The sequence below is a fragment of the Electrophorus electricus genome, chromosome 25 (assembly GCF_041902795.1).
Source record: "Electrophorus electricus isolate QZ-2024a chromosome 25, ASM4190279v1, whole genome shotgun sequence".
NCBI classification, from domain to species: Eukaryota; Metazoa; Chordata; class Actinopteri; order Gymnotiformes; family Gymnotidae; genus Electrophorus; species Electrophorus electricus.
This window is the reverse complement of record NC_137521.1, coordinates 13,024,573-13,051,744: the sequence shown is the minus strand read 5'-3', so window position 1 is coordinate 13,051,744 and position 27,172 is coordinate 13,024,573. Positions and strand designations below refer to the sequence as shown.

The 27,172-nt window shown below is 42.8% G+C and overlaps 2 protein-coding genes across 13 annotated transcripts in view; both read left to right on the top strand.

Annotated features, from left to right (window-relative positions):
• Nucleotides 1–956: 956 nt before the first annotated feature.
• On the top strand, nucleotides 957–11,391 carry zgc:153738 (dynein regulatory complex subunit 11). 2 transcript variants are annotated; one of them, XM_027026237.3, is made up of 19 exons: nucleotides 957–1,119; nucleotides 1,345–1,672; nucleotides 1,943–2,062; nucleotides 2,267–2,461; nucleotides 2,615–2,686; nucleotides 2,804–3,009; nucleotides 3,198–3,282; nucleotides 3,466–3,567; nucleotides 4,445–4,520; nucleotides 4,637–4,743; nucleotides 5,127–5,213; nucleotides 5,330–5,391; nucleotides 5,511–5,593; nucleotides 6,982–7,089; nucleotides 7,301–7,500; nucleotides 8,412–8,498; nucleotides 8,601–8,778; nucleotides 10,249–10,487; nucleotides 10,750–11,391. In XM_027026237.3, exons 1-19 carry the CDS (start codon nucleotides 1,109–1,111, stop codon nucleotides 10,867–10,869), a joined length of 2,466 nt encoding a protein of 821 aa, XP_026882038.2. In that variant the 5' UTR covers nucleotides 957–1,108; the 3' UTR covers nucleotides 10,870–11,391. The 2 variants fall into 2 exon arrangements, with proteins under 2 accessions (XP_026882038.2, XP_081563631.1); XM_081707505.1 differs by lacking the exon at nucleotides 10,750–11,391 and adding an exon at nucleotides 9,165–9,199 and having other exon boundaries at nucleotides 10,249–10,405.
• A 156-nt stretch (nucleotides 11,392–11,547) lies between these two features.
• obscna (obscurin, cytoskeletal calmodulin and titin-interacting RhoGEF a) overlaps nucleotides 11,548–27,172 on the top strand; it is a 42,060-nt gene continuing 26,435 nt past the window's right edge. For 5 of the 11 annotated variants that reach the window (XR_014119869.1, XM_081707500.1, XM_081707498.1 and 2 more), the window contains exons 1-29: nucleotides 11,548–13,866; nucleotides 14,701–14,766; nucleotides 14,962–15,228; nucleotides 15,690–15,851; nucleotides 16,023–16,127; nucleotides 16,212–16,478; nucleotides 16,634–16,903; nucleotides 17,034–17,300; nucleotides 17,625–17,888; nucleotides 18,240–18,506; nucleotides 18,613–18,882; nucleotides 18,980–19,246; nucleotides 19,726–19,992; nucleotides 20,226–20,498; nucleotides 20,617–20,880; nucleotides 21,371–21,637; nucleotides 21,734–22,000; nucleotides 22,134–22,400; nucleotides 22,518–22,784; nucleotides 22,869–23,135; nucleotides 23,242–23,508; nucleotides 23,806–24,072; nucleotides 24,226–24,492; nucleotides 24,583–24,849; nucleotides 24,974–25,240; nucleotides 25,429–25,695; nucleotides 25,810–26,076; nucleotides 26,430–26,699; nucleotides 26,856–27,134. Coding sequence is in view for 10 of the 11 variants with exons in the window: in XM_081707500.1 (XP_081563626.1) it covers nucleotides 14,757–14,766; nucleotides 14,962–15,228; nucleotides 15,690–15,851; nucleotides 16,023–16,127; nucleotides 16,212–16,478; nucleotides 16,634–16,903; nucleotides 17,034–17,300; nucleotides 17,625–17,888; nucleotides 18,240–18,506; nucleotides 18,613–18,882; nucleotides 18,980–19,246; nucleotides 19,726–19,992; nucleotides 20,226–20,498; nucleotides 20,617–20,880; nucleotides 21,371–21,637; nucleotides 21,734–22,000; nucleotides 22,134–22,400; nucleotides 22,518–22,784; nucleotides 22,869–23,135; nucleotides 23,242–23,508; nucleotides 23,806–24,072; nucleotides 24,226–24,492; nucleotides 24,583–24,849; nucleotides 24,974–25,240; nucleotides 25,429–25,695; nucleotides 25,810–26,076; nucleotides 26,430–26,699; nucleotides 26,856–27,134 (6,973 nt within the window). In the remaining variant the exon portion in view is untranslated. Of the gene's footprint in view, nucleotides 13,867–14,154; nucleotides 14,194–14,700; nucleotides 14,767–14,961; nucleotides 15,229–15,689; nucleotides 15,852–16,022; nucleotides 16,128–16,211; nucleotides 16,479–16,633; nucleotides 16,904–17,033; nucleotides 17,301–17,624; nucleotides 17,889–18,239; nucleotides 18,507–18,612; nucleotides 18,883–18,979; nucleotides 19,247–19,725; nucleotides 19,993–20,225; nucleotides 20,499–20,616; nucleotides 20,881–21,370; nucleotides 21,638–21,733; nucleotides 22,001–22,133; nucleotides 22,401–22,517; nucleotides 22,785–22,868; nucleotides 23,136–23,241; nucleotides 23,509–23,805; nucleotides 24,073–24,225; nucleotides 24,493–24,582; nucleotides 24,850–24,973; nucleotides 25,241–25,428; nucleotides 25,696–25,809; nucleotides 26,077–26,429; nucleotides 26,700–26,855; nucleotides 27,135–27,172 lie in introns of those variants that run through there. The other 6 variants (XM_081707495.1, XM_081707496.1, XM_081707497.1 and 3 more) reach the window with 6 other exon arrangements.

The following is a 27,172-nucleotide window of genomic DNA, read 5'->3' as shown; positions in this document are numbered from 1 at the left end:
TGCATAATGCTAATTGTTAACATTGGTAATAAACCAAAAACAAAACAGCGAGCTAAATAAAGTTTTTAAAGCATCAAATTAAGCAAACAGCTGGGTATATATATCAACATGTTAACTAAAATCCATCCAAAATCCTACATGACTACATTATAGAGATACAGCTTTTCTTTATTGCAACATTTAGGCTGGAAAACAACCCAAACTGGTAGTTTGTAGGGTGTATAATGTTATTACTGTAGCCCACAACATATTTATGATAAAATACCAGCAATGGTGAACCGAAGAGAAAACATTTATGACAAAATACCAGCAATGGTGAAGTGAACAGAACACATTTATGACAAAATATCAGTAATGGTGAACTGATCAGAACGCATTTATGACAAAATACCAGTAATGGTGAACTGAACAGAACACATTTGTGACAAAATACCAGTAATGGTGAAGTGTCTGAATGTTTGGCTTGGCCAAAATTATTGTCTTCCTTGTCTTCTGGTGACACCAAGTGGTGTGCTCTCAAATTGCTTTGTCACGATTGAATCCTGGCATATTCGTTTGCCTATCTGATGACTTACATTTTTATATTTTTACAGACTATATTTAACGCATTTCTTTCTTTCTTTATATGTTGCGCTAGTAGTTATTGGTTCTTTATCGAATGTAGAGCTGTTTTGGGGGTGATTCCCCGGAGTCTTGAGATACAGGTCTGAATTCTCTATTGTTTTAAATAGTCATCTGAAGCATACTTTACCATCACGTTTCCTGAAACCATTCTGCAGGCTTTATTTTAATCTATATAAACGGATAATTTTGATGTTCTGTTAATTCGTCTTCCATGCACGACCTGGCCTCCCTAACTAAACTTTCTGGCTCTAGCGAGAATTGTGCCCTTAGGCGAAACATGATGCGCGTCCGTGTTTCCGTCACGTGGTCTTAGTTTCCATGGATACAAAGTTGACAACCGGCTGCAAAGTTGTGAGCAAATAACGTTATGGCTTGCATCTTATATGCGAAATGACGGAAATGGAGATTAACATTTCTTTAAAACCATTTAAAGCTGACCTTAGATGAGCACTAGTGAAGACCAGAGTACCTGTCTATCTAGGCCATGTCTCACAGGTTAGTCCGTTAGCTACCGGGCTAGCTAGCTAAAGTATTGTAGCTAAGTAAGTTGCTTGACAGTGGAGTTTTGGACAGATTTTACTGTAAAAGCAGAGCTGCAGTTTGTTTCTGAATCAAACAACTTTGAAAGTAACACTTGTCTTTATAGTACGTCTATGAATGCTGTATCTTATGCGCAGTTTTCTCGCGTTAAGTGTACGAGGAAAAATGTCTTTATTGCAGCACATACAATAAACTCTGGCGTGACGCCCAGGAGGGGCTGAGCAGCCTGTTAAGCGAGGAGGTGCCGCCGGAGTCGTCACGGCCGGAGAGAGACCGAGTAGTGTTCTTCCAGCGCCTCGCCTCACTCTACGTGCGCTACACGCAGATCTTTAGACGGCTGGAGGAGGCCTACGACCAGATCGCTCATCCACAGAAGAGGAGGCTGATTCGAGGATTGCTGGATGCCACCATGGGACGCGTGCTGGAACTCAAGAACGAGATGGTGGAGAAGGAATTCTCGGAATTCCACTATATGGATGATGTCATTCTCGATTTGAAATTGACCCCTGTGCGTTTGTAAGGGGATCCTGTCTGTAACTCTGGTGAAATGTATGAATGGATGTTTCCTAGTGATTTTCTTACTAGGTAGTGCCAGGAAAAGTAAACACTAATGTCAAGTGAACACTAACGTTTCTTGTAGTAAAAACAAAATTTGAAGTGTTTATCTATGCTGTTGTTTAATAGACTCCAAATGACCACCGCTTCTATGCAGTGCTCTGTTGAGTTAGTTCGGTGGATGCATCTCACGGATGTGTCCTCTACACCTTATTGGTTACAGGAGGACCTAGAAATTCCAATTCCAAGGTATTTCCTCAGTGAGCAAAGCAAAGTTCAGCGAGATCGACAGCAGATGCTCTCCAGAATACTGGATCTAATGGCAACAGCGGAGAAACCCAAAGTGTGTAGAATTCACAGAGCAGCTAACTGTCTTTGTCTGTTTTTTTTCAGTTGTCTTTTTGCTTCATGTTAGTTGAGCTCCCTTTTACCTGTTCAGTGCTTTTAACATAACACAGCTTTGCAAAACAGTTCCAAGTCCAGACCTCTGAGGATGATGGTGAGAAGGAAGAACTTGGAAATGGCTGAGATCTCCTTCTTCCCTCAGCCTGCTGATGAAGGCCGTGCTCTAAGCCTGGAGGAGGCCGTTAAAATGATTCAGGTGACGGAGAGAGCACGGCAGGGTCGCCTGAGGGCAAAGTTCATGCGAGAGATCCAGAGAGATGAGGAGAGGCAGAAGAGGGCCAAGCACCAAGACCTCAGTGTGGCCAACACTGACCAGGCTGCAGTCCGAATCCAGAAGGTATTAGACACACACAGGCAACGATGGTATACAAATTTATGGTGCGCACAGGTGTATTGCCTGATTTTGTATCTAGCACTGTTTGTGAATGCATATGCAAATTAAGGGGTGAAAAATGGCTCTGATTGGCTGAGCTTATCTCTGCTTCCAAAGGTATGGAAGGGTTTTATTCAAAGGAAAAAAACTAAGCAGGAGCGGGAGGAGGAGATGATTTTTCTGGGCATGGTGAGGCAAATACACCGTCTCATGTTAATGAAATATCTGAGATATCCAGTAGGTGGAGCTCTTCCACCGTGTGGTGAGGTAATGTCCTTCCCTGTGTTCTCTCGGTGCTTGCTGTAGGCCATGGAGCCCGGCCTATCCCAGCCTTGCCCGGCTGCAGTACTGGCTGAAGCCAACAAGGCTCGCAGAAGAGCCAGGCAGGAGGAGCATGAGGAGGACTTCCAGAAAGCCCTGGTGTTCATCACCAGCAGCCTCCGAGAGACGGAGGGCCCAGACATGAGAGAGACCATGAAGGACCAGATACGACAGTGGTTCATCGAATGCCAGTGAGTGAGACCCACAGAACTGCACTACATCTCCTAGAATGCTCCATGCTTAGCCCACGCTTTATGTTGCAGCGCTACAGTGACTGCATTGTTACTTTTACAGTGATTGTAGACTACTTTTGGAACATTAGTGCACACAGTCTGTGTGTTCACTAGATTCGACTGTAATAAAAGTCTTATTTCTATAGTGATGCAACAGGTTCCTTTCCTGACTACCCTGAAGAGGAAGATGGTGGCTCTGCCCTCATTTTTGCTGCTAAAACACCTCAGCAGGTAGATCTGTCACGGCACTGTTTAAGAGCGAGGTGCAGAACTGCGCAGGGCTTTAACTCACCTTAAACTCAGTGCCATTAAAGGTCCTGTTTATGCTGTGCGGGTGGCCGTCAGCTATGTGTGCCTTGGTTGGCTTGCACCCGACCTCACCGGTCACTGAGTATAATGTTCATCTCGCTGAAGCTGATGGAAGAGCTAAAAGCTGAGGAAGAAGAGGAAGCCAACAAAAAGACAGGAGGGAAAGAACAGACAAAAGACAAAAGGAAAGGACAAGAAGCAGAGGAGGTGTGTGCACATCAGTAACACTGGTCTGTAACCCACTACAATCATCACATCAGTAACACTGGTCTGTAACGCACTACACTCATCACATCAGTAACACTGGTCTGTAACGCACTACACTCATCAGATCAGTAACACTGGTCTGTAACGCACTACACTCATCACATCAGTAACACTGGTCTGTAACCCACTACAATCATCACATCAGTAACACTGGTCTGTAACCCACTACACTCATCACATCAGTAACTCTGCTCTGTAACGCACTACACTCATCACATCAGTAACACTGGTCTGTAACGCACTACACTCATCACATCAATAACACAGGTCTGTAACGCACTACACTCATCACATCAGTAACACTGCTCTGTAACGCACTACACTCATCACATCAGTAACACTGCTCTGTAACGCACTACACTCATCAGATCAGTAACACTGATCTGTAACCCACTACACTCATCACATCAGTAACACTGCTCTGTAACGCACTACACTCATCACATCAGTAACACTGCTCTGTAACGCACTACACTCATCACATCAGTAACACTGCTCTGTAACGCACTACACTCATCACATCAGTAACACTGGTCTGTAACGCACTACACTCATCACATCAATAACACAGGTCTGTAACGCACTACACTCATCACATCAGTAACACTGGTCTGTAACGCACTACACTCATCACATCAGTAACACTGGTCTGTATCGCACTACACTCATCACATCAGTAACACTGGTCTGTAACCCACCGTACTACACTCATCAGATCAGTAACACTGGTTTGTAACCCACTACACTACACTCATCACATCAGTAACACTGGTCTGTAACCCACTACATTCATCTCATTCAGACACTCTTATTCCAGGATGAAGAACCGGGCCTGAAGATGCTCTCATCTGCTTTCCTGTCAGACCTGCAGAGCGGACACAAAACATTTGTAGGCAAGTCTGAGTGTTTCTATTCATGTAGTCCCACTGAAGACCCATGTTTGGAGGAGCAGCTCTTACTCTCAGTGAGCCTGACTGACTCGGGTTCTGTGTGTGGGTCTCATCCACAGAAGTTTGGAAAAACAGAGATGAATCCAAGAACTTCAGCCAGAGACACGAAGCGGAGCTCATCAAAGAGGAGAAGAGGAAAGAGATTGAGACAGAAATAAGACTTCAGGTGACTGCTGGACCACTGAAACCTACTTTGGTATACTCAGTGCGTGGAGTAATGTTTCAGTAGGCAGCTTTGCTCTGTTCTGTAATTTACATGAACAGGTTTTGTTGGAGTTGAGACGGCATCGTAAAGTTCCAATCCGTTTCCTATTGGCACACTTTAAATCCCTTAAGTAGGCCTTAACTATCAAGGCATAAATTACGTTTTGTTCGCCTATGTAAATATTAACCTTTAATGTGATATTTCATCATGAATTTACAATATTGTATCTTACAATTTGATCTAATCTCCGATGCTCCATGCGAAGTGCGGCACTTTGTCCCATGTTGTCGTGGTTTGTGTGGATAGTGTTTCTCAGAGATATCTGCGTTACGCTGTTCATACAGGTGGACGAGCTGATGAGACAGGAGCTTGCTAACTGGAAGCTGGCTGTGGACAGAGACAAAGGCAGGAAGGCTAAACCCTCCGGGAAGGTGTGAAGGAGCAGATATCTGCGTGATCATCCGGCTCCACTGGAGCTGTGTTCACTCCTGTTTACATGTGCTTGTTTCTATTGCTAGAAATATTACTATTGCTTATTTCTGTGCAGAAAAAGAAAGGGTCAAAGAGTGAAAAGAAGAAAAAGAAAGAGAAAGACCTCACAGCTGATAGGTGAGTAGCACTACTTATGAGTCTTTGTATGGAAGGTTGTAGCAGTGCTGTAGCTGCTCTAAGAGCAAGTCTGAAATGTGTTGAAGGCAAGTTTATTGGGCTTCAATATCCCCTGTCAGGACCATTGAATCTCTGTATCAAGAGCTGGTAGAACAAGGGCTGCTCAAACCAGCAGAGAATGTAAAACTCCAGGACTACATAGGTATGAGCACCAGTCTGCGACTGCACTTCAACACGTTTATAGCTTTTTATTTGACACTAGAGTCTTATACTGTATAAATGCTTTTTTCTGCTTATCTGAAGTACCATATAAAGAAAACATGTTTAAGTTATGTTTTTGTGTAATATTAGTATGAAATGTACATACCAGTAAGTATTGCATATGGTATATCTATAGTTGTTTACACATCTTTTGCATGTGGGTTTTCTAGTTGTTGTGCAGGGTTTTAGGGTTACAACAGGAGACAAATGTCAACAGTACTTGTAGTTGCAGCCAATATGATGAGAAAACAAGCCCCCTTTGATCAGCAGTACTATTCCTCTGACCTTTATGGTTTAGGGAACTATAACTACCTTTATCATTAGGGAACTATAACTACCTTTATGGTTTAGGGAACTATAACTACCTTTATGGTTTAGGGAACTATAACTACCTTTATGGTTTAGGGAACTATAACTACCTTTATCATTAGGGAACTATAACTACCTTTATGGTTTAGGGAACTATAACTACCTTTATGGTTTAGGGAACTATAACTACCTTTATTATTAGGGAACTATAACTACCTTTATCATTAGGGAACTATAACCACCTTTATCATTAGGGAACTATAACCACCTTTATCATTAGGGAACTATAACTACCTTTATCATTAGGGAACTATAACCACCTTTATCATTAGGGAACTATAACCACCTTTATCATTAGGGAACTATAACCACCTTTATCATTAGGGAACTATAACTACCTTTATGGTTTAGGGAACTATAACTACCTTTATGGTTTAGGGAACTATAACTACCTTTATCATTAGGGAACTATAACTACCTTTATGGTTTAGGGAACTATAACTACCTTTATCATTAGGGAACTATAACTACCTTTATGGTTTAGGGAACTATAACTACCTTTATGGTTTAGGGAACTATAACTACCTTTATCATTAGGGAACTATAACTACCTTTATGGTTTAGGGAACTATAACTACCTTTATTATTAGGGAACTATAACTACCTTTATCATTAGGGAACTATAACCACCTTTATCATTAGGGAACTATAACCACCTTTATCATTAGGGAACTATAACTACCTTTATCATTAGGGAACTATAACTACCTTTATGGTTTAGGGAACTATAACTACCTTTATGGTTTAGGGAACTATAACTACCTTTATCATTAGGGAACTATAACTACCTTTATGGTTTAGGGAACTATAACTACCTTTATCATTAGGGAACTATAACTACCTTTATGGTTTAGGGAACTATAACTACCTTTATCATTAGGGAACTATAACTACCTTTGTCATTTAGGGGACTATAACTACCTTTATTATTAGGGGACTATAACTACCTTTATCATTTAGGGGACTATAACTACCTTGGCACTACTCTTCGGCAGATGGACATAGAGCCCATGCCTTCATTATCCGATGTGCGGCAGCTAATTCCTCTTTATGCCATTTTACCATTAGGTAAGTAGACTTTACACATTTTCCATCTCGGAATCCTAACTAAATTAATTCCTAATGATAGGAAGAAAAAGCATTGATGTTGGCAACTTTAAGGCTTCCTAACATTGAGCAATGAAAGGAGATTTTTGCTTGTGCCAGACATTGTAAAGGTGTTTATAAGACAGCTATCTGTTAGTTGTCAGCTTTCAGTCTCGGTTTCACTATGTTCAAGGTTCCCAGGTGCTCCGCGAGAAAGCTCCACTGGTGAAGGCTTTGCTGCTGGTGGGCCCTTCCGGAGTGGGGAAGAAGATGCTTGTCCATGCTATCTGTCAGGAGACAGGAGCAAACCTATTTGACCTTTCCCCTCTGAACCTGGTGGGAAAGTACCCAGGAAGGACTGGTTTGCAGATGATGCTGCACATGGTCTTTAAGGTGAAGCCAGCACTCTGTCAGGAGCAATAGATTTTGCAGCAACTGTGCCAGGATCAGTAGTTTTTGCGGTTGTGGTACCCAGCTCCAGATATGCATAACTTAGCCCCAACATACCTGGGGTAATATTCAGATCTTACCAAAGGCTGGATCATGTGTATTTTCAGAGTTGGAACTAAATGTTTTCCTGGACCAGAATTAGGCACCCCATTGTTTCTGTACCTTTGTGTGCCTTGGTATTGTGTTGTAATTCAGCATTCCCACTCCTGTTTATTGTGTATTCTAACAACTGCTGGATTGTATAAATGAGCCGACGAGCTGATTCAGAGGACTAAAAGGTACTGAAAATGGTATGGTAACAAGGTCTGGGAGATACGTTTGTAACAGTGGTATGGTAACTGGGGCTGTGAGTTACATTTGTAACTGTGGTATGGTAACTAGGGCTAAGTTACATTTGTAACAGTGGTATGATAACTGGGGCTGTGAGTTACATTTGTGACTGTGGTATAGTAACTGGGGCTGTGAGTTACATTTGTAACTGGTATGGTAACTGGGGCTGTGAGTTACATTTGTAACTGTGATATAGTAACTGGGGCTGTGAGTTACATTTGTAACTGGTATAGTAACTGGGGCTGTGAGTTACATTTGTAACTGTGGTATGGTAATGGGCTGTGAGTTACATTTGTAAGAGTGGTATGGTAACTGGGGCTGTAAGTTACATTTGTAACAGTGGTATGGTAACTGGGGCTGTGAGTTACATTTGTAAGGAGTGGTATGGTAACTGGGGCTGTGAGTTACATTTGTAAGAGTGGTATGGTAACTGGGGCTGTGAGTTACATTTGTAAGAGTGGTATGGTAACTGGGGCTGTGAGTTACATTTGTAAGAGTGGTATGATAATTTTTTTTGTGCCCAGGTTGCCAGACTACTGCAGCCCTCTGTGGTGTGGATTGGAGATGCTGAGAAAATGTTTTATAAGAAAGTACCAAAGGAGGAAAAAGAGGTAAGCTACCTTCTAGAAGATGACTTTATATTGTACCACACTACATTTTGTTATGTAATTACTTATTTATGACTGAAATAAGTGTTCTTGATTTATTTACAGTTAGATCCAAAGCGACTAAAGAAAGATTTGCCCAAGGTCCTTAAATCTATCAAAGGAGAAGACCGTATTCTAATAATTGGAACAACAAACAGTCCCCTCAATGCAGATCTAAAATCACTGTGTAAGGTTTACACTAAGATCATCCTCATACCAAGACCAGACTACGGGACAAGATACGGTGCGTGATCCAAAGGCTCCTGCATGTCTTACAACTATGACTTTTTCAGAAATATCAATATATGCCCGCCACCACAGTTACACTAATTCATATATTTGATGGACCACCTAGTGGATTTGTGAACTCTACTATGACTGGGCTTATAAATATTCATTAGATTCCACTGACATAAATGGATACTGCAGAGTTTACTATGCAACCTTATGAATATTAATGAGCCAACCCTACACCATAGCAAAATTCAAGCAGTGAATAAACGGAGGAATTTGCTAATGAGTTGCTTGAGTGACTAGCATCATTGAAGTGTGTGTGTTTGTGTGTGTGTGTGTGTGTGTGTGTGTGTGTGTGTGTGTGTGTGTGTGTGTGTGTGTCTATAAGGGAAACAGTGGCTTGTATGTATGTGCATAAGGGAAACCAGCTGGTATGTATGTGTGTGTGTGTGTGTTTGTGTGTGTGTGTGTGTGTGTGTGTGTGTGTGTGTGTATAAGGGAAACAGTGGCTCATATGTATGTGTATAAGGGAAACAGCAGCTGGTGTGTGTGTGTGTATAAGGGAAACAGTAGCTAGTATGTGTGTGTGTGTGTGTGTGTGTGTGTGTGTGTGTGTGTGTATGTGTGTGTGTGTGTGTGTGTATAAGGGAAACAGTAGCTGGTATGTGTGTTTGTGTGTGTGTGTGTGTGTGTGTGTGTGTATAAGGGAAACAGCAGCTGGTATGTGTGTGTGTGTGTGTGTGTGTGTGTGTGTGTGTATAAGGGAAACAGTAGCTAGTATGTGTGTGTGTATAAGGGAAACAGTGGCTCATATGTATGTGTATAAGGGAAACAGCAGCTGGTGTGTGTGTGTGTATAAGGGAAACAGTAGCTAGTATGTGTGTGTGTATAAGGGAAACAGTGGCTCATATGTATATGTATAAGGGAAACAGCAGCTGGTGTGTGTGTGTGTGTGTGTGTGTGTGTGTATAAGGGAAACAGTAGCTAGTATGTGTGTGTGTATAAGGGAAACAGTGGCTCATATGTATATGTATAAGGGAAACAGCAGCTGGTATGTGTGTGTGTGTGTGTGTAAGGGAAACAGTGGCTCATATGTATGTGTATAAGGGAAACAGCAGCTGATGTGTGTGTGTGTGTGTGTGTGTGTGTGTGTGTGTGTGTGTGTGTGTGTGTGTGTGTGTATAAGGGAAACAGCAGCTGGTATGTGTGTGTGTGTGTGTGTGTGTGTGTGTGTGTGTGTGTGTGTGTGTGTGTGTGTGTGTGTGTGTGTGTGTGTGTATAAGGGAAACAGTAGCTAGTATGTGTGTGTGTGTGTGTGTGTGTATAAGGGAAACAGCAGCTGGTATGTGTGTGTGTATAAGGGAAACAGTAGCTAGTATGTGTGTGTGTGTGTGTGTGTGTGTGTGTGTGTGTGTGTGTGTGTGTGTGTGTGTGTGTGTATAAGGGAAACAGCAGCTGGTATGTGTGTGTATTACTGCAGTCATGTGGAAGGAGCTGATCAAGCAGAATGGCGGCATGGTGACCAGCGCCCTGGACCTCAGCTCCCTGGGCAAGGTCTCAGATGGTTACACACCTGGCCAGATGGTGCGGGTGGTGCGCAAAGTCCTGACAGAACACCGCCTGCAGCGGCTCACCAAGTGCCCTCTGCTGGCAGTTGAGTTCGTCTCTCACCTTGCCAAGATCGACCCGATCTTCCAGGAAGAGGAAGAGGCCCTCAAAGTAAAGAAATGATCTCACAATGATGTCAGAATTTCTAAGAAGGATTTCTTTTTCTTCTGTGGCTTTTGTGTTCTTGCTGTAGCATAGCACAGTTTTCACTTGGTGAAGAATAACTGCCTTGCCAGCACACAAACAGACTTAAAGACTTAAAAAAATATCATAATATTAAAAAACAAATCATGAATGTATAGTGTGATTATATTATTTCCAGAGTTATGCCAGACTGGGCGATTTATATAGTTATTTCTTTTTTGTTTCACAGGCCTGGTATGCTAAAACTCCACTTGGTAAGAAGAGAGTAAAGATGGCCTTGGGGAGGGAGGGAGAGGTTGATGTCCCCGAGAAAGGAAGCAAGGATGCCAAGAAGAAAGGAAAAAAGTAACTGAAGAGCAACGTAGGACCATCTGGACACACGACCACATGCCTCTGCTCCTCCAAACATATCTCCACTTTGTTTTTTAGTGGGTTTAACACTTAAAACTTTTCAGAAGTTTCAGAGCTTTATATTTGAGGTTGTTTATATATTACCACAGAGTCACCCAAGATATGCCAACTTGTCCAGATTTGCTAAGAGTAGGTGATATAGTCATACATGCATCTGGTAGCTCTGCTAATAAATGTACCTCATAATTAAAGGAGTGATGAATATGTGTTATACAGGGGTAAACCTATTCCATTCAGGGCCATATCAGGGCCATATCAGGGCCATATCCCAGCTTTGGGGGTCATAATGTCACACGCCTGAGAGTTCCACAAAACAGTGCCATTCACTCATCTCTACTAATTCCTCCATTACGCGATTTTTCAAATATTATCTCTATTGAAAATGTGAGAGACCCCACACTTAACATCTGATTTCACAGACTTTACAGTCGTTTCTGTTTTTTCAGTAATTTTATCTTAACACACAGAACCTAAGATATCATAGGATATTTCAAGAACTAAACTGAGTTTGGACCAAAACAAAGATATCAATGGTGAGGCAATCAGTCCCCTACTTGTAGCAAAAAATAAAGGAAATGGAGATGGGTGAAGCTAGGACCGCAAAGACCTTTATTAGGACTGATGATACAAAAACACCACATTGCAATTATACTGCGACACAACTATCACATAAGCAAAACAAAAGAACAAACAACATTTTTGAAAGCTTTGCATTTATTATTGACACTGCTGCATTTTCAAATGTGCACTAAAATTATATGAATGGAAGTGAAAGCTTTATGAAAATGTATCAGTGTATTAAATGTAACATGCATATTTGGCATAATCCTAAATGCCAGTGGAATTCTCCTGTGGGGAATCCAAACCCAGTGGTTGCTAGCTGGGGCCATACATAGAGGTGAAAAGACAGCTTGTGCCTCAGGACAGTGACAAGGTCACTCCCAGGGATTTTGCAGCTTTGCTGAAACTGAGATGCCCCCAGCCTGGGGTTTAAGAGATTATCTCAGACCAAGTACAAATGGACAGGGACTTTTATCATAGCTCTGCAATAGTGACATGGTAAACATGCATTTTTATGGCATAATGGAGGACAAATGGACAGGGACTTTTATTATAGCTCTGCAATAGTGACATGGCATGACAGAGAGGACGTGGACTTTCTTTGTTTCACTGATGACTAAAGCGCTTAATAACATTTCAAGTTTCATTTGTTTTGGTGCCAAGACAGCAGGCTGCGCACAGACACTGTCGGTTTGATGTGGTCAAGTTACTCACATCCCCCTTTGTTTTGACTCACATACCGCTGGTGTCACGGACAATGCAGTTCAGACTGGCACAAACACTTATATTTAGAGTGGTTGTGCAACAGCGCCGACAAACTATTCAGATGGTCTGCGTGCAGAGTGAGGGGTAGGCCAGCCAATCACCACACCTGCAGCACAGTTTAATCCATCTGCCCTTATGTGAGCAGAAGACAAAAGGCTGACGATATAATTCCATGCAGTATTTCTTTAGCAGTCGAGCGCAGGGATTTGATTCAGGGCCCCTATGCATGCTCATTAAGTCGACTGTCAGCAGGGAGGAGACGTGAAACTCACAGTGAAGAGAACACGGGCTTAAGTGCTATGTCCAGCTGTTTTGTGTAAGTCATCACAAGGCTCATTAGCATACTGCTATATAGGCGCCCCCTGGGGGCATGGAGGTTAAGTGTGTTACCCAGGACTGGTGGTGTCTGCAATGCTGGAGCTAACAGCCTTACTGTTTACAGCCTGGCCAACAACCAGTGTGGGGGAAAAAATCAATAGTAAGCAGTTATGTAAATAAAAAAGGCAACAGTGAACTGTTTTCCTGTAGAATGAAATTTAGTCATTTCCTGTGTTAATATAGGCCAAGGTTTTTTTCAGACTAATAAAATGTCTCATTGGTGGTTCCATGGTATTAATGTATTAATTAATTCTAAACTGACAGGTATAGTGTGGACTGATGAGGACGTCTAAGTAAGTTACATATCCAGCAAGATCTGAGCTTTAAAATATTGAATGTGGGCTCACTTTCCTCAGCAATGGGTCACTCTTATTCTTTTAGTTATTGTGTTATAATTGCTTATCAATTATTTAAATGATGTTTAGAACTTTATTAACTATCAATGAATTAATTTTAAACAAATTTAAAATGCTAGGGTAGACTCCCTGTAACATGGTTCTGTGTATTTTATGCAGTGTAATTTCAAAAATGTTGGTACATTTTGGGTAAAGCTTCTCTGAGGCTTTTTAAAGCAGAATAACAGAGATGAGGAAGACTGTGCCTTGATAATTTCATTCAGCAAAACAAAATCCAGGAGAATTTCTGCAGAGAAGATCTCACGTCTGAGCACTGAGCTGCCGGGTTTTGCCAGTGGACGCTGCATTTCATGTAATGAGGACATGAACTGAAATAACTTATTTATGAATATTAGAACCATAGCTAGTATTGTTTTAAATGAAATAAATCATAACATTTTCCAAATAAGAATAAGAATGATTTCTAGATACTTCTAGATTCTAGATGTTTGGTTTCCTGTTTAAATGTTTGAAACAGTTTTTGAGACACGTTTTTGTGAGTGAGTGGGTGCACAGAGCAGTCCCCCTTCCTCCATCTCCGGGGGACTTGCTCAGTGGAGTCTGATAGTGAGATGGCACTATCTTTATGGATAATGACGTGACTGTGGGGGGAGAGATGCCAGCTGTTCAGCGGCAGGCTTTAGAAACAGCGCACTGTCCTCTCCAGCGCCTGAGGGAAAAGAGGACTACACACCAGACTCACGTGTGAAACTCGGCCTCATAATCTGTTGGAGATTTGTGCAAAAGACATTGATCTTGGATGAGATGTGTGACTTTTATGACCCAGAATGTGAAGGTGGGGTCACATGCCCACTCTTCTCCTGATGATGCACTGGGTGAGTAGAAAAACAGAGCAGTTCACACGTTTGAGTTACTGAGCATCAGTACTGCCTCATGTTGTAACCTGCATCATTTTTGTTGATTTGTCTTCATAACTCTTCCCAGGTTACTCTGCCATCATCTGTAGTAAAGGAAAATTCTGTTTTTGTATTTTATAACCACTGATTATATGTCAGATAAAAAGTGTAGAAATATTTTTGTAACCAGACCAGTGCTTCACAGTTACATGATAAGAATCATATTTCATTTGATTTCACATTTCATTTTCATCTTCCTCACTTAAGTTCATCTTCCTCTAGGACAGTAATGACATTTGAACAGAGGTCAGTACTTAAAGCCTACGAACCACTCTCTGGAATACTCACCAGAATGCACTCTGAAATGTACTCTGGAATACTCTCCAGAATGCACTCTGAAATGTACTCTGGAATACTCTCCAGAATGCACACTGGAATGCACTCTGGAATGCTGTCCTGTTAACATACCTGCTTTACTTGCCTTGTTCACTGATGTGAAGAAACAGTCATGTTTTACACTGTGTGAAATTTGACCATGATCCACAGGATACCAGCATACCATAGCACAAACCAGTATGGTATGATGGGTTCTGATGGGCTAAGACCAGACAGAACTGATTCAGAACAGCTGAAGTGGTGATCCAGAGCTGAATTCACATCTGAACATAACAAAGACAACACATCCACTAAATTTGCTAAACAGTCCATTTTGAATCAAATCAAATCCAGATTTTGCATCAGCACATTTATGCAGTGATTTTTCATGGATCATAATTATTTTAAATAAATATCTAAGAAACGTTCCTTCTGTAGGAATGTGGTGAGCCGGGTGGAGACTGACAAGGCCTTGTGAGGGATCAGGAAGCTTTATGATGGCATGTAAGGCCACTTCAGGTTTACATTTTGCTTTCACCGTCCTAATGGCTAATGAACTAATTTTGACTTTTTGACTTTTCTGAATTTGTTCCTATCCTTTGCCAAACAGATGAGACTCATGTACAATCACTGAAGTGCGTTAGTCACGATTAAAATCTCTCGATTAAAATCTGTACTGTTCTGTTGTTTAACATTTAGTGAAAAAAGTTCAGGTGATCAAAGGGCTTGAGGATGTGACGGTGTGTGAAAAAGACGCCTGCACATTGGAGGTGACTCTGAGTCATGCTTACATCCATGGTGTGTGGGCCAGGAACGGTGTCCAGCTCAAAGCAAAGCCCACGTGTCGAATTGCAGCGCAGGGGAGGAGACACACTCTCACCCTAACACGCGCCTCGCTGTCTGACATGGGCCGGATCAGTTTTCAGGCTGAAGGAGTGGAGACCTCTGCTACTCTCATAGTCACAGGTATAACCAAATTTCTGATAGGAACATATTAAACTGTACGGTCCAATATGGGTGAACATGCCTTTGGTCCTAGTGTCCACCCTGCTCTTCAACTCTTCCGGCAACAGTTTAATTTCCCTAATCCAACAGGCCTGATTCATTTAAAGTTCAATCAGGAAATACCATGACACCAGAGTGTATCATACTATGAACTTTCAACACTGGATTTGTATAACACTGGGAATTTAAGATTGCAGTTGATGATTTGGTTTTTAAAAAAAATCATTCTAGCATAGATCATGACAGAATTACAGAGAGAGTGGTTGAATCTTTACAATGATTATGCTCCATGGTTTTATGAAACTGGGTCTGATGCAGTATATTTAAATCATATATATATATAAAGTGCAGTATATCGCTAACAACAGTCAGTATCTAGACTAATTGTCTGCCTAAAAGTTGCTCCTGTCCTTGTCTTTTAGCCAGAGATATTGAGATTGTAAAGCATCTCGAGGATGTCAGCGTGACAGAGCAGGAGACTGTGACATTGGTGTGTGAAGTAAACCTGGAGGACGTGGATGGGAAGTGGTTCAAGAATGACATCAGGATAAAAGATAAAGACAACATTAAAATCAAACGTGAATGTAAGATTGCCTTATATGGCTATGGTGTTGTTGTCACTGGCAACTGATATGAGTTCTGGCTTGCTAATATGATGTTAGTAATGAGCTGTGTGGATAATCTTTAACCAGAGTCTAATACAGATGTTTTTAATCCAAAATTTATAATCCAAGAACTTGTCTCCAAACTTCAAGGTACCACTCATTCATTGATGTTCAAAGCCATCAAGCCAGAAGACGCTGGTGAGATCAAATTTACTGCAGAGAGAGTTTCCTCATCAGCAGTGCTGCGAGTAAAAGGTAAAACAAACCAACACTTTTCCATAATTGGCTGTCTAAAGCCTCTGCCATTTTTGTGCACAGCTTTTAAAACTCATGTTGCAGCGCTTCCAGTTCAGTTTGTGAAGCCGCTCCGGGTGAAAACAGTCCTGTACAAGCACCGTGCCCTGCTGGAGTGCCAGGTGTCACGGGCCAATGCCAAGGTCACATGGTACAAGAGAGGCCGGAAAATCCTGCCCACTGGGAGGTTCCGATTGGTTAGCGAAGGTGTATACCAGCAGCTCATCATCGATGAGGTAGGCTCTTCAGACGAGGACGTCTTCGTTTGCGATGCTGGCGAAAACAAGACTTCCTGCCAGCTCTTCGTGGAGGGTGAGATACTCCAGACTCTGACATTAAGAGAGAAAATTGTGGTGTATGGCCTTGATATTGACTACATTATTTATGCAGCATCTTATTTGCATAATGTTAAATAGATCTTACATTGGCATGTATTACCGGGTTGTAATTGAAGTCTATGATTCCAGAGCAGGCCATCAGCATTGTACGAGCACTGAGCTCAGTGGAGGTCATGGAGCCTAAGGAGGCTTGTTTCAGAGTGGAGACCAACCTCAGAGCAGAGCGGATGCCAAGGTGGACTCTGAACAGAGAACTGCTGTCCTCCAGCCCGGAGGTCATAATCGAGAGGAACGGCACCTCGCACAGACTAAAGTTCACCAACACCAACAGCAGCATGTCTGGGATCGTGCAGTTCAGCTTTGGGAAGAGCAGATCAACAGCACAGCTCACTGTTACAGGTAAGGAAAGCTCACCTGCTGACAGCTCACTGGTACAGGTAAAGAGCCATGCTCTAAGAACCATGGAAGCGTATGCATTTCTCTGAATCTTTTACGTTTTGGTGCTCGTATGTCCCAACATTCCTACCAGAGCGCCCCCTGGTGGTCACCCAGCCCATTTCGGATGTGGTGGTTAAAGAGGACGGGTCGGCGACTCTCAGCTGTGGGTTCTGCCCTTCTCCCAGAGTAGTGCGCTGGTTCAAAGGTAGAACACCCTTGCTGGCCTCCAGCAAGTACAGCATGGAGCAGGATATGAACCGAGCTGAAATGACCATCATGGGTGTGAAGGCCACAGATTCAGGGCAATATCGGTGTCTGGCTGGAGGAGCAGAGAGCAGGGGTCAAGTAAATGTGGAAGGTAGGACTCCTATTTCAACTGTCAGAACATATTACACCACAAATCTCCACCAAACACCAACATTCTTTTGTTGGTATAGTTTAATCAACTGCCAAAGAAAGAAGGTTGGTGTTTGTTGGAGAATGTGGGTGTTTGTTGAAGAATGTTGGTGTTTGTTGGAGAATGTGGGTGGGTGTTGGGGAATGTTGGTGTTTGTTGGAGAATGTTGGTGTTTGTTGGAGATTGTGGATGTGGGTGTTTGTTGGGGAACATTGGTGTTTGTTGGAGAATGTGTTTGTTGGTGAATGTTGGCTCATCAAGCACTGAGCTTCCACTCTGATATAGTGGAAAGGCTAAAGATCACACGGCATCTGGAACAAGTGGAGGTGGAAGAAGAGGGAACTGCATTGTTCTGCTGTGAGCTGAACCACGAGGTCACCAGTGTCCAGTGGCTCCTCAATGACAGAGTCATTCATGCCAGTCACACAAACAAGATCCAGAACGCAGGAAAAATATACAGCCTCTTTCTCAAAAGACTCACCCCACAGGTGAGCAGGGTGACATTCAGAACTGTGGGCCTCAGTGAGACTGCCCTACTCAGGGTCAAAGGTGAGAATTCTTTGCAGTCCTATTAATTAAGGTCTATTATTTTAAAATTTTACAATAAAATTATGTTCTGTTTATAGAAGAAAATGCATTTACATTAGAAAGGTCAGTAAAGTCAGACGTCAAAGGGGTAAAATAGGCTTGACCTTAAATACACAATGATAACTTGCCATGTTGGGCTACGTTGAGATGTTAGAAGGGTCTTACTTGATACCTGTATCAGGGGGTGACTTGTATGCTAAACATTAGACATAATTTCATTTTTTTTTAAAAGTTGAGAGTTGAAATTGGACTGATTCATAACAGGAGAAAGGTGGTGGGTGATATCTGCTCTGGTGTGTCCATGTCCCTCAGAGAGGCCAGCAGTCTTTCTCAGATCTTTGGAAGATGTAGTGGCTGAGGAGCACGGCAAAGTGTATTTACGGTGTGAAGTTTCCAAGCAAGCAGTAATCCCCGTTTGGAAGAAAAATGGTATAGTCCTAATTGCCAGTGATAAGCACGAGATTCTAAAACTGGGAAAGTCGTTAGCTCTCATCGTTCACGAGCTCAGAAAAGATGATGCAGGCAAATACACTTGCGATGTGGAAACTAGCCAAACAAAAGCCAAGGTTATTGTTCGTGGTAAGTTCTACATTCCAAATTTACTAAAAATGAACTTTTCAGTTGAATTAGCTGACAAAACTGACATTTATAGTATCCCACACGAGCTATTCCTTTTTTTCCTCAGACCTGCGTGTCACCATTGTCAGGCGCTTGAGGACAGTGGCGGTTCTGGAGGGGGAGAACTGCCATTTTGAATGTGTTCTGTCACATGACATTATCCATGAGGCTTCCTGGACCTTGAGTGGCCAGTCGATCGTCAGCAATGATCGAGTCCGTGTTGCTAAAGAGGGGCGCAGGTACACCCTGCAGATCTACGAGGTGATGGCATGTGACGCCGGGGATGTGGTCTTCAGCGTCAGTGATCTCAGTTGCAGGACCATGCTGTTCGTGAAAGGTACGTCCTTTACATTTTTACCATGTTTGTTTTTAGTAGGGACAAACTGCTTATATTAAGTGTAAACCAACAAATCATCTGTCTCATCTGTTCTCAGAGAAGCCTGTGATGATCTTTAGGGACATGTTAAATGCTACAGCGACAACTGGAGAAGATGCAGAACTTAGTTGTGAGGTCACCAAGCCCGAGGTCACCACCAGGTGGCTGAGGAACGGCCGGCTGATTAGAGTTAGTCCCAAGTACGAGATGAGCCAAAAAGGCCATTTGGTCAAGCTCACCATCCATAATGCCACTGTAAGGGACTCTGGAGTGTACTGCTGCGAGGCTGATGGACTCGCCACTAGGGCAAGACTCGAGGTCAGAGGTAAGTGTGTTATTTATTAATCGACACAGCCGGTTTGTTAAAACAAGCCCATTCCATGTTGGTTCTTCAGTAGCCATGTGGTTCATTTGGTGGCTTAATGTATTTGGAAAGTGAACATAAAACCTTATATGTAACTTGTAGAAGAATGTGAAGCTATATGGAATTGGGGTTAATGTGAGAGAATCCTTCTGAAATCAAACTAATGTGCATATATTAATAGAATTTTACAGTCAGGTGTATCAGGTGTATGTACCCTAAAGCATACTGTAATTATCAGTTATAGGTTATAGGCTCATAACTATTCAGGGTCCTGTGATCAACAGTCTCATATTGAAAGCAAAATATGTGACTGAATTTGTGCCTCCCGGCAGCCTGGTTAAATTGCAGTGCACTTTGCATTTCACTGTCAAAATCAGTGGGAGATTGGCTCAGAAACCAAGTTTTCCTACCTAATTTTGTAGGCTTGTTTTGTTTTTTAGACTTCCAGCATACATTTGCTAGGGAACTGAAGGCCATGCAAGCGGAAGAGAAGAGTACGCTGGTCCTGGAGTGTGAGACTAAGGCTCCTGTAGGGAGGGTATTCTGGCTGAAGGGCACGACGGTGCTGGGTCCAGGTGAGAAGTACCTTATGAGGAAGAAAGGGCTCATCTTCTCCCTCACCATCTTCAACCTCAAGAAAAGCGACAGTGACTTGTACACGTGCGACATTGGGACAGTGCAGAGCAGAGCGTTTCTAGCAGTTCGTGGTAAGAGAAAAATGCACGGGGTTAGTAACAAATGGTATTTTATAATCAGTAATGTCTGATCTCTTTGTATCTCATTATTAAGGACATAATAAAATTCCTCTCATAGGCAATGTCTCTATGCCAATAATACCAGGTAAACAAAGGCATGGGAAAGATTAAAAGTGACATTTACTCAGGGAAAAACAGCCCAGTAAACTCTGTAGAAATTAGGTTATTGCTTTTACGTCATATAGGTCAGAAAGTAATCATTTTGGATGAACTGGAGGATGCTGAATGTCTCGAAGGAGAAAGTGTGACCTTTAAGTGTCACATCTGCCCGAGTGACTTCACTGAAGTCAGATGGTATCTTGATGAGACTTTGCTCTACACGAATGATTTAAATGAGATCAAAATGACCCCTTGTGGCCACCATACTCTCACAATACGACAGCTGGCATGCAAAGACACTGGAACGATCTCTTTTGAAGCCGGGGACAAGAGATCCTACGCCTCCCTCCTAGTCAGAGGTAACAGCGAGACGTAAACTCGCAGGTGACAAGATGCAAGATTAGACTGGATAAGCTAGGACTGAATAGGTTCCCCTGTTGAACTTCATTTATTGCATTTCAATTCAATCATTTGCAGAAAGGCGCCCGACAATTACTAAAGCGTTAGAGGATACTGAAGCTATTGAGGGAGGAAGTTTGGTGCTGCTGTGTAGGACTTCAAAACCTTGCCATATTCTTTGGTATAAAGACAGCTGCTTAGTGTGGAGCTCCTCCCGCTGTCAGATGAGTCGTTTTGGAACTGAAGCCCAGTTGAGCATTCGCGAGGTCACATGGACTGACGCTGGGGTGTATTCATGTGACGCAGGATCCGTCAGGACAACAGCCACTGTGACTGTTAAAGGTGGGCCTTCGTTCATTGAGAAAACGATACCAAATCTATGGCTAGATATAAGAAAGATGGTTCTAGAACATTTTTGAAGGTATTTGTACACACGATTTAAATTATTAGGCTAGGGGTTTAAACGGCTCTTCAGTGGGGTACGAATAACATTATTAACAGGCCACAAATGTCCATTTGAAAAGGAAAAAAATTTCAAAAATGTAAATTAGATTTCATATGGTTTTAACTCCACTTTACTTAGTTTAAAAAAAAATAGTAGTTTAGCTACTATTAGCCAAGCTAGTACTCATGGTTTTCATTGTAGAAAATTCCCTATTCAGTATGTTCCATTGAACAAAGACTGTAATGCCTAATGTGTTTATGACACTCTAGTGCACTCTTTTGTTTGGACGGTCCTGTGTTCTGGTAGGAAGTGTGATTTTGGTCAGTGTCTTGGTGCGAGTCTGGTCCATATGTTTTGACGTCTTACTGTGTGTGCGTTAAATGTCAGCTATTCCAGCGGAGTTTACAAAACATCTTCAGAGTCTAGAAGCTGTGGAAGGGAGCAGTGTGACCCTCTCCTGTGAATTCTCTGTGCCTGGCGTTCAGCACGTGTGGCGCAGAGGACCAGACACACTTAGATCTGGAGAAAAGTACTTGATGAAACAAAAGAACAATTATATCTCCCTCACAATCCACAGTGTGAAACTTGAGGACTCTGGGACTTACACTTGCATTTGCAGAAACCAAAGAACTATGGCCAACATTACAATCCATGGTAAGGTCATAGCAGTGTTTTCGGATAACTGCTTTTAATATTGGCTGCTTGTAGCTTGTAGCAAGGCATCTGAGATGTAGCAAATCTCTTTGCCAGCTTTCCCCATCACATTCATGAAACAGCTGAAAGACCAGGATTCAGAGGAGGGCAGGACTGTGACGTTACGCTGTGAGCTCTCCAAGACCGGGGCACCAGTGCTGTGGCTAAGAGAACAGGAAGCACTCAGCTCCGGGAGGAAGTATCATATCCGACAGATTGTAACAATACAGGAGCTTGTCATCAGAAATCCAGTGCCAGGGGACAGTGGACTCTACAGCTGTGTTTGTACAGACCAAAGAACCCAAGCCACAGTTACAATTAAAGGTTGGCCTTATTGTGTTTTGGAATGTGAGAGGCATTTAGTGTAATATGTGTTAATGATAGCGTTGCTATTAGGAGATTAGTGAAAAATATACTACTAAGATGAGATCTAATTATATTTGGTGAATTTCCCTAGCTCAACCAATCACGTTCATGCAGAAGCTAAAAACTCAGATGGCTGAAGAAGGAACCAGTGTCACCTTGCGTTGTGAACTTTCAAAACCTGGACTTCCTGTTGAATGGAGGAAGGGCATGGAGCTGCTCAGGTGTAGAGGCAGGTACCAGATACAACAAAGAGGCCCAGTGCTGGAGATGAAGATACTGCATTTGAGATGCGAGGACAGTGATGTCTACAGCTGCACATGTGGCACTGCTCAGACCTCAGCTAGGGTTACTGTTAGCTGTAAGTGCCACTGCCGTTCAACAGTAACATTAATCAACATGCTTAATTTAATAGCCAAATTTATCACAGATTTCTGTTTGATGTGTTCATTTGATTGAATGGATTTCTTTTCTTTAGGGCAGTTGATTAGTTTTAAGGAGAAGCTGAAGAACCAGGTGGCTGAGGAGGGCAAGGCTGTGACGTTGCACTGTGAGCTGTCGAGATCTGGTGCTGCAGTGGAATGGTGGAAGGGAGAGAAGCTTCTCCAGCCTGGACAAAAATACCAGCTGAGAGAAAGAGATGCTTCACATGAGCTTGTCATCACTGACACTGTGCCCGAGGACAGCGGCGTCTACACATGCGTATGTGAGGGACAAAAGTCGAAAGCTACCATCAGAATTGCTGGTACGAGAATCCGGTTATGTATCACAGAATAATTTTCAAGATGCGCCAATTGTAAGATTATCTAAAATGTGTGTTTTGTTGTAGGTGTTGCCACCACTTTCAAACAAAACCTGAAGAACCAAGAAGCTCCAGAGGGGGGCAGCGTGGTGCTCCGATGTGAGCTCTCTAAATCCAGCGTACCTGTGCAATGGTGGAAAGGAGAGCAATGCCTGATGCCGGGTGGGAGGTATCGGATGAGGCAAGACAGCAACGTTGCTGAGATGGAGATCACAGATGTCCTTCCTGACCATGCTGGCATGTACAGCTGTGTGACCGCAAACCAGAAGAGCTCGGCAGAGTTGAAAATCAGAGGTAGAATTGTTCATAAAATCAGAAGATAATCACTAAAGATTTGCTTTAACCAGCAAGTTAATTGCAAAGTTTATGATGTTGGGTTAAAAAAAATCTGTTTTACCAGCTCCTCCAGCCACTTTCCAGCGGGAGCTCGTGGATCAGGTTTCCAGAGAAGGAGACAGTGCTGTGTTCACCTGTGAACTGTCCAAGCCCGGAGCCCCAGTGGAGTGGAGAAAAGGAAGAGTTTTCCTAAAAGCTGGAGCAAAGTACAAAATGAAGCTGGAGGGAAGATTAACCAAACTGGTGATAAATGACATTGAAGAGGGTGATTCTGGGAAATACACATGCAAAACCAAGGATGCACAGTCTACTGCTGAACTCGTTGTGCAAGGTAAGATCCATTCGGCCTGTAAGGAAAACGAGTGTTGAAGTACAATGTACGCTGGACTCCTACGACCTGTGTGTGGTATAATGGGACCCAGACCATTTATTGCATTTTAGCTGTCGGTAAAGCCTGATTCAATAATACTCAAATGGCATTTATCATGCCATTTGACCCCTGTGATATCAGCTGACACAACATATTCCCCGGTGACTTTCTGGAGACGGCGTATGTTGAACCCTTTTGCCATGCCTAATCTACAATACTTTTGAAATTCAGCTTCATTTAAACACGGCTTTTTTGTAGCACTTCCTGCTTTCTTCAAAAAACCTCTGACAAACCAGGAAGTTCAAGAGGGAAACAGCCTGAGTTTGCATTGTGAGCTCACCAAACCTGGAGCATATTTGTATTGGTGGAGAGCAGGTGAAGTATTAAAGACTGGGGAGAAGTATCAGTTGCGACAGAGAGGTTTAGCAGCAGAGCTGTTAATAAGGCGAGCAGAAGCGGAGGATAGTGGAGTGTACCGCTGTGTTTGTGGTGAACACAGCACTGAAGCCTCCATCAAAGTCAATGGTATGCCACACTATTCCCGTTTCATCTATGCATGCAGGAACACTGATTAAAAATGTTTGGGAGCTACACATTGTGTGTCCAAATACACTGTACAATTTAATGAGAGAAGAAAATATTCTGGAAGCATTGTCAACTTCATGTTATGTTGTGTAGTTCTTCCCATCACCTTCAAACAAGAACTGAAGAACCAAGAGGCTGTGGAGGGAAGCAACATCACGTTGTGCTGTGAACTCTCAAAGGCTGGTGCTCAGGTTCAGTGGTGGAAGGGAGAAGAGCTGCTCAGCTATGGGGAGAAGCATCAGGTCAGACAAATGGGCACAAAGGTGGAATTTGTCATCAGGAAGGCAGTGCCTGAGGACAGTGGCGTCTACGTCTGCGCATGCCAACACCAGAGGTCCAAAGCTACCGTCACAATCAATGGTAGGAAACAACATATGTGGGAATGCTACATGCGGGCGTGTTAGGAAATGGGTCCCAATGATGTGATTAGTGTGATTTGCATGTTCTCAGCTCTACCACCGACGTTCAAGCAAAACTTGAGAAACCAAGTAGCAGCAGAAGGCAGCCATGTCACTTTACGCTGTGAGCTTTCCAAACCGGGAGCGTCAGTAAGTTGGTGGAAGGGTCAAGACTTGCTGACTTTGGGTGAAAAGTACCACATGAAGATGGAGGGCCGGATTTCTGAGATGATTATTAGGAATGTGGAAACTGAGGATTCTGGTTTATATAGCTGCACAGTAGGACACCAAAAGATGACCTCAGAAATCAGAGTTCAGGGTGGGTTCTGCTACTGCCTATTAAAAAACAGACTGTTTTATTCAGTGCATTTTCAATCACTTTTTTATTATTCAGTGTACAAAACCTCATGAACTTCACTGGAAAATGTCTGTTGAATCTATAGCTCTACCAGTGACTTTCAAACAAGATCTCCAGAACGAAGTTGCCAACGTAGGGGGGAGCGCTTCGTTTTGCTGTGAGCTCTCCAAGCCTGCAGCCCCAGTATACTGGAGAAAAGGAAGAGTTATTCTGAAGGCAGGAGACAAATATGAGATGAAGCAAGAAGGAAACATAACTAAACTCATCATAGACAATGTTGAGAAAACGGATGCTGGGACCTACTCGTGTAAGACCAAGGACTCTGAGTCCAATGCCGAACTGTTTGTTCGAGGTAAGGCACGGAGGTTCCTCGTTGGCATGAGCCGTTTGGCTCAAGCAGTGGACTTTTTGTCCTTGTATGCCACGCAGACACTTTCTTGCGTGTTACATTTAAATCAGCTTCTTGCGCGTCGAGGCTTTGCATGTTCTTACGTTGAAATATAACGAGTCTTCTGCTATTAGTTGTTTTTTCTTTTTCAGTCCCACCCATCGTCTTTACAGTGAAATTAAAGGACCAGGAAGTCGATGAAGAGAGCACCGTACGCCTTCACTGCGAGCTCTCGAGTGCTGACGTTTCAGTTCAGTGGTGCAAAGGGGATGAGCTGCTCACACGTGGTTCAAAGTATCAGATCATGCAAAGAGATGCTACCATGGAGCTGATCATCAAGAATGCCACGGTCAAAGACAGTGGTGTCTACAGCTGCATATGTGGGGCTCAGAAAACCAGCGCTACCCTCAAAGTTTCTGGTAAGGTGAGGTCCTCCACGAGGCACTGGTACTTTTTTGTAACTCTAATGAATGCTAGTAATTGTTTATTCCTTTCTTTCTTTGACTTCTTATGTGGAAATGTTGAATGATTAGCGACTCCGGTCACATTCAGACAAACCCTGAAGAACCAGGAGGCTCCTGAGGGGGGCGCAGTAGTGTCACACTGCAAGCTGTCCAAGCCTGGTGCCCCTGTGCAGTGGTTGAAGGAAGAGGAGGGGCTTAACAACGGAGCCAAATGCGTGGTGAAACAGGAAGGTTCACTGGCTGAGCTATACATTAAGAATGTCCTTCCTATGGATGCTGGGACATATAGCTGTGTTACTGGAGACCACGTGACTACAGCTGAAGTGAATGTGAAAGGTAGGCCCAACCTTTTTTAATGAGATGTTAAGTTTATAAATAGAAAAATTAATCCCAGTGGAAATATTTATCATTTTCTCATTCGTTTCTAACTTTTCATTCATGATGCATCCACCACTTTTTTATGCATTTCCAAATGTGCATGTCCAGAAACACACAATTCATAAATTATGATTATGAATTTCAAATAACTTATAAATTATAATCAGATGTAATGAACAAAGCCACATCTTTTGTCTAAATATGACTCAACAATCATGTCTTTGTCTGTATATGACTCAGCAGTTACATCTTTGTCTAAATATGAAATATAATGTCTTAAACCTCCCCACCCCAACATACCCCACCTGTAGCTGCACCCTCTGCGTTTTTTGAGAAAGGGCTACAGAACCTGGAAGCCCTAGAAGGAACAAACGTGGTGTTCAGTTGTTTGTTGTCCAGCTCTAATGTCCCAGTGACTTGGAAAAAAGACTCGAAACCGATCAAAGAAGGAGGTCGATTTGTGTTTCACCAAGAGGGAGCCACACAGGAGCTTGAGATCAGACGGCTGAAGGCTGAGGATGCTGGTGTCTACACGTGCAGTACCAGGGGCAAGAAGACACATGCTGCTCTTCTAGTGAGAGGTGAATCCCTGCTTTATATACCAGCTTTCACCTTATATAGAAAGAGATTTATATAGCTCTGTAGCTGGAGAGCAAATTGTAAATGACAAGTCTCAGACCTAATTTCAGTCCAATTTTATTTTTGCCAAATACCTATTACATTTTTTTTTTTTACAGAACACGTGAGGATTGAGAGAGAGCTACAGGATGTGACTGTTACTGCAGGAGAAGATGCCCATTTTGTGTGCGAGCTCTCGCATGAGGACATCTCTCACGGGGTGTGGTGGCTCGGTCCCAACATCCTTCAGGAGAACGAAATGAATCAGATGAGTTGCCATGGTCGCGAGCATCACCTGGTCCTCACCATGACGACTCCTGAGGAGTCGAGTGTCGTGGCCTTTGTGGTAGGAGGAGAGAGGACTGAAGCCCATCTGCGAGTCAATTACAAACCCAAAGGTAAGAACTGAAACTGAAGCAATGCAGTTCTTTCGTAA

Excerpts from the sequence above, each read along its gene's own strand:
- zgc:153738 (XM_027026237.3), top strand. Across the intron at positions 5,392-5,510 it reads AAAGACCTCACAGCTGATAG|GACCATTGAATCTCTGTATC; the intron begins GTGAGTAGCACT and ends ATCCCCTGTCAG. Across the intron at positions 7,090-7,300 it reads TTATGCCATTTTACCATTAG|GTTCCCAGGTGCTCCGCGAG; the intron begins GTAAGTAGACTT and ends ACTATGTTCAAG.